This window comes from Azolla caroliniana, unplaced genomic scaffold (assembly GCF_043228905.1).
Source record: "Azolla caroliniana isolate FFs.n. ecotype wild unplaced genomic scaffold, voAzoCaro1.0.p SCAF_81, whole genome shotgun sequence".
Classification (NCBI taxonomy): domain Eukaryota; kingdom Viridiplantae; phylum Streptophyta; class Polypodiopsida; order Salviniales; family Salviniaceae; genus Azolla; species Azolla caroliniana.
Genome location: NW_028230516.1, coordinates 1 through 5,274, shown reverse-complemented (window position 1 = coordinate 5,274; position 5,274 = coordinate 1). Strand labels below are relative to the sequence as shown.

At 42.1% G+C, this 5,274-nt stretch overlaps 1 protein-coding gene across 1 annotated transcript; it reads right to left on the bottom strand.

Annotated features, from left to right (window-relative positions):
• Positions 1-490: 490 nt before the first annotated feature.
• Positions 491-5,268, bottom strand: LOC147849315 (putative cellulose synthase A catalytic subunit 6 [UDP-forming]). The gene is made up of 12 exons (XM_087337653.1): positions 5,090-5,268; positions 4,821-4,944; positions 4,462-4,630; positions 4,102-4,368; positions 3,650-3,995; positions 3,414-3,551; positions 3,192-3,317; positions 2,849-3,061; positions 2,460-2,748; positions 2,190-2,386; positions 1,662-2,012; positions 491-1,571 (listed from the first exon to the last, which is right to left on the bottom strand). The coding sequence occupies exons 1-12, from the start codon at positions 5,189-5,191 to the stop codon at positions 987-989; spliced, it is 2,907 nt and encodes a 968-aa protein (XP_087193779.1). The 5' UTR covers positions 5,192-5,268; the 3' UTR covers positions 491-986.
• Positions 5,269-5,274: the final 6 nt, after the last annotated feature.

The window sequence follows — 5,274 nt, the reverse complement described above, 5'->3', positions numbered from 1 at the left end:
ACCAATAGTTGAGATTAAAAATACTAAAGCCTTATAGATTAAAAATACTAAAGCCTTTCACATTATTTCCTTAACACTTGGTTTATATGAATGATGGGAGGGTAACATATCTGTAGTATCAAATTCCTTAAATGCAAAGGCATCTCCTATTCCTAAAGACATTTTTAGTACGCCCTCCAATTAGGGAACAATCCTAACTCTCATGATTGGTTGCTCACTCATCAACTTGTAAGATTGGTGATTAAAGTGAAACTCAACATTACATTGACGTTGAACAAACCTTGAGCCAAGTCGGATTTAGGAGAGCCCTATCTACAAAACTACAACCCAATTACATCAGTTGGTGCATTAAACAAAGGCACAAAAGAAGGAAGATGTTTAAAATTCACAATGCCATTCATAATATACCAATGGAGCATCTCCTACAAAGACTTTATATAATGAAGTTAAGCTGTTGTTTCTTAGAAGTAAAGATGACTGCCTATATACATATACATAAACGGGGTTGCAAATCTGAATTAGAGGTATGTTATTTAATAATTCCACCCAGAGTTGTATATACAAGGAGAAACCCACCAAATTTGGTGTCAAGCTGATTTCAAAGCTCAAGTTCACCCAGCAAACCAACAATTAATGATTACACAGTTGATGGAGGCTCCGACGACTTCCCTAAACCCTAAAATAAAATGCAACTTGCTATAAAGAGTGAAGACAAATAACCCTATCCTGTGATTGACTCCAAGGGTTGCATCTATTTAAGTACGGAGATCCATGAGCAATCAATGAATAAGGGTACATTTCCAAAAATGGAGGGAATCCCTTGAGCAACAATCAAGGAATGGGAATTACCAGGGTACACTTTCAAAAAAATGGAGCCTCTTCTTTAGGTGTATTTCTGGTACCCCTTTTTTAGGGATTCCCCTGTATACCATATCTTTCTTGTATTAATCACATTTTGAATGGCTAGCTATCCTGCAGAGTGCTACTTAATCACATTGCAGACCACATTCATCCAAAATTGGACCGATCTGCTTCGGCACAAAAGGGTTGGTCCTGACCCACAGCAGCAAGCAGATGGAGGCTAACAGTACCGACCACACAATGACGATGGTCGGTGTGCGGTTTCGTCTGCCCATTAGTCCCTTCAAAAATGGATAGAGATGCATGATGACCCATATAGCAAAAAAGAGCTTTCCAAACAGAGGGCCCCATGACTGGTACCCATTGTTGATAGCATCCGAGATCCCTGCTACCACACCCACAATGTTTAGCACTAATAATGTGGTAGGAGGAATCAAGAGGGTAGTCCATTTGAATTGATACAGCTCTGAGAAGTCCTCATCCTCAGCTTGCTTGGATGTCACAGTGAAGCTTGTGTTAACCCCAGCTAGGACCTTGAGGAGCCCTTGGAATAGGGCAAAGAGGTGAGCTGAGACACCTCCGATCACCCAGAATTGCTCATTTCTCCACCATTCATCAATCCCAACACCACTCCATCGGATTTCCAAGATTCCGGTTGCAAAAATGGAGAGAAAGAGTGCAATAAACCAGAGACTGTCAAAGCCATAGATCTGCAAGAACGTATTTAGCAGCATATATTAGCAGGCGCATCTCAATTATGCAAGGCAAAAAAACGCACGCAGGATATTTGCTATACTAACCGTAGGTATAATGAATTTTCCTGTGAGTAGACAAACCGCAGGAAGGGTACAGTAAGCCAGCAATGGAAGAGAGGTCCATGGATAGACTATGGTATTGATGTATGCCAATCTTTCTAGCCATTTCAACCCTGATCCATAGCCATACCATATCGGACAATGACGACTCAAGAATATTTCCACAGAGCCAAGAGCCCACCGCAAAACTTGATGCAAGCGATCGGTCAGGTTAATCGGCGCAGAACCTTTGAATGCAGGCCTAGAAGGCATGCAATATATAGAGCGCCAGCCACGTACATGCATTTTGAAGCCTGTCAATATATCCTCTGTAACTGACCCATAGATCCATCCGATCTGGAAATTACGAGCTAAACACAAGTTGAGTTTGTTGATGGCATTGAGCACTGAAATTTATAAATTAATTTAAATGGACTGCGCCTTTAAATGCTAATAACGAATCAAATTGACAACTAGAGTTTTTAAAAAAAGCGAGGAAGAAACCATTACAGCATTTAGCAGTACATGACTAACCTCTTTTCCCCATTCAGTTTTATCCTCATAACCACAGCTAATAACATGAATGGCTTCTTTCAGTAGTGATGTTGCGCTAGCATTTGGGGGCACCCCACCATTTTTCAGGAGCATAGATGAAACAAAGACTGAAGATTGCCCAAATCGTTTCTCAAAGTTGTTTTGTGACATAAATTCTTTTTTCTCACTGTCGATACCTGGAATAATATACATGACATCAGTAAGATCCATGTACTATTTGATTAGGATCACTGAAACATGTTGGTTTACCTTCAAGCCCGTCCTCTATATGTTCCAACATGTTTAATGCCAAGCTAGCTTCACTCTTTTTATTTTGTTTTTTCTTCTTCCAGAACTTTGGCCTCATGCTGACTTTTGATTTCTTGCTTTTCTTCCTCTGCCCAATGCAACAACATAGACTTGACCAGCAATTGCAGCTTCTACTTGGTTCCTTAATTTTCTTAGGTGGGTCATAACCATACAAAGCTTGCCTTCGGAATACACAGCCAGTACCAACATAGACAGGACCTTGAATGCCATCTAACCCTCTTAGATTTATCTGTACACATAATGCCCCCCAATTCAATTACTTTTCAAGACTGAGACGGTTACCCTCCAAAATCTGGAAAACAAATCATATTCCAAAATTGACAACTCACATCAAAGAAAACTGAATTGTTGTTGGCGTATCGGTCATGCTTATCGATGCCATCAAACCTCTGCGGAAACTGCACATAGCATGTCTTTTTTCCAATCGCTGGATCCATCATGAAACACATGCTCTCTCTCAAGGCTTTTGAATTGTTGACATAATGGTCGCAATCCAAATTCAGGATGTAGGGAGCATTTGTCAATACAGCCGAAACCCGCACCTGCACATTCTTTTACGATCAATATAGTATACTTATGGTCTAGAGCAGCAGCAGCTAGCAATGCATATAGTAGGTAAGAGATGACCAAGTTTATCAAGGAAACATAGAGGATGCTTTCACAATAGCTTACACATGCATTCATGGCTCCTGCCTTCTTGTGATGATTATATCCAATTCTCTTTTCTCTGGACACATACACAAGACGAGGCAAGTAATGGCCCTCCACATCAGGTCCCCCACTTTGCCCCAAAAATACCTGAAAATATATGAAACCATACATCATTGGCACCAAAACTGTTACCAGTAAAACCTTCACAATGGATGGAAGTTGTGTATGCACACTTCTGTTCACCTGAATCATTCCAGGATGATCACAGACATTGTTTCCCGGCCAAGGGGTACCATCTTGCATTGTCCAACCATCGTCGGGAACTTTTTGTGCTTTAGCAACCAAAGCATTGATTCGCACTTTGAACTCTTCATACTCCCTCTGCATTGCATAGCAGTCAGTCATCGAGAAACATCAGAATCCTGAACCCATCATAAACAAACAAACAAACACACGAGAAACATATTCATCGCACATACTTTCATCGCCCTGCGCTCCTTGACAAAGGCAGGATGAACTTTGTCCCTGAGATAGTCTATCTTCTGAGCAAAGTACATCTCGGGAGCTCTTGGCTCAATACTGAATTTCTTACAGAAAGGAACCCAGCTTCTTGCAAACTCGGATGTCTCCGACATTACTTCGAAAGTCAGCATTGCAGCTCCATCATCAGACACATAGCAAGAAACCTTGTCTACGGGGTAATCGACGCCCAAAATGGATAGAACCGTATTGGCTGTGACTATGGGAGGCTCTTTCAATGGATCCACTGTGCTCACAAACACATCGACGGGTGCAAGCTCAGAAGGTTTACCTTCTCTCTCATATCTGTTGTTTGTCAACCCAACATATTAGCTGTCTTTAGACCGTGAAAGCTTTTAAAACATGAAAGAAGAAAAATGGTATGGTCAGCTAACTAGGCAGGTTCAATTACCTTAGGGAGAGACGGTCCAGATAGGTCTCTCGATTGATTGGCAGCCACTTGGGAAACTGATCAAGTATCCATGAGAAAGCAAACCATGTCTCACATATGACTGACACCAGCCATAGCCCGACTGCATCAGGCACAGGGTTTAATAGCCGGAATCGCAAGAAAAATGCCAAAACGATGAGACGGATGATTATGATCATTCTATACGGATTGATTCTGGCTGATGCGAGTGGGATTTTGCGGGAGAGGGGCTGCCTAGCTTCGTCCATCCTGTTAGACGAAAATATGAGAAGATTAGGATTGGTCCCCATTTCTCAAATCAATCACTCAAGCAGTGGATACAGAAGATCAAATCGGCCTTACACAGGCAAATCTTCATCATCCAAATAATCGCCTCCATCAAGTCCCTCAGACTTGACCAACTGTAATTTATCTTGGCGAGTCTTCCAGTTTTCCGTCTTCTCCTTCCATGCCACACTGCCATAACCATATGATGCCAGGTCCTTACTTGGATCCATGAGCCTACCTTGCGCTGTTGCACATAATATCAAACGAGGTTTTCGGCATTATGAGCTTCAAAAATGGCAAGATAGGCTCCGAAGCACAAGTCTACAGAGCCATGGTGGGAAAATGCTCTACTATTTCCTTCTTATGTATCTAACGAGGTTTAATCCAAGACGGAAAAGCTAAGGTTTCCCCATGGCAAAAGATGGTTGAAGTACCTGGTACGCTGGGCTGGAGATCATATGGGAGAGGATGAACTCTCTTGCCACCATTCGACATGAAATGAGGAACTACGAGAGCACGATGCTCTGCAGGAATGCCAGAATAGTAAGAAGCTTCACTCTACAAGCATCAATCAGAAAGAGGTTTTAACGAAAGCAGTTCAAGAAACACCGTTAAGTTTCAAGTATACAGAGAACAAATTCCTATCTTGAAGGTAAAATAAAAATAAAATAAAAGACTGATGGGGCTGTACAAGGCACTATACCGATGGACCATTGGTGAGCAGAGGTACTTGAGGCAGGACTGTGTGACAAGGAAGATCGTGATCCACGCCTCCTCGGCCATAGCTCAGGTGGCCATGGAGCATCGCCTCAGCCAAATGTTGGCCCTCCTCTTTGCCATAGCCATACTCGAAGTTGACGAACTCGTTTTCCAGATCGTCCACGTCTT

What these genes read in the sequence shown, in the direction of transcription:
- LOC147849315 (XM_087337653.1), bottom strand. Translation starts at nt 5,191, where the DNA reads ATGCTCCATGGCCACCTGAGCTATGGCCGAGGAGGCGTGGATCACGAT. An exon ending in CTGGACCGTCTCTCCCTAAG is followed by an intron (nt 3,996 to 4,101) that starts GTAATTGAACCT and finishes GACAAACAACAG; the next exon opens with ATATGAGAGAGAAGGTAAAC. An exon ending in GAAAATTCATTATACCTACG is followed by an intron (nt 1,572 to 1,661) that starts GTTAGTATAGCA and finishes ACGTTCTTGCAG; the next exon opens with ATCTATGGCTTTGACAGTCT.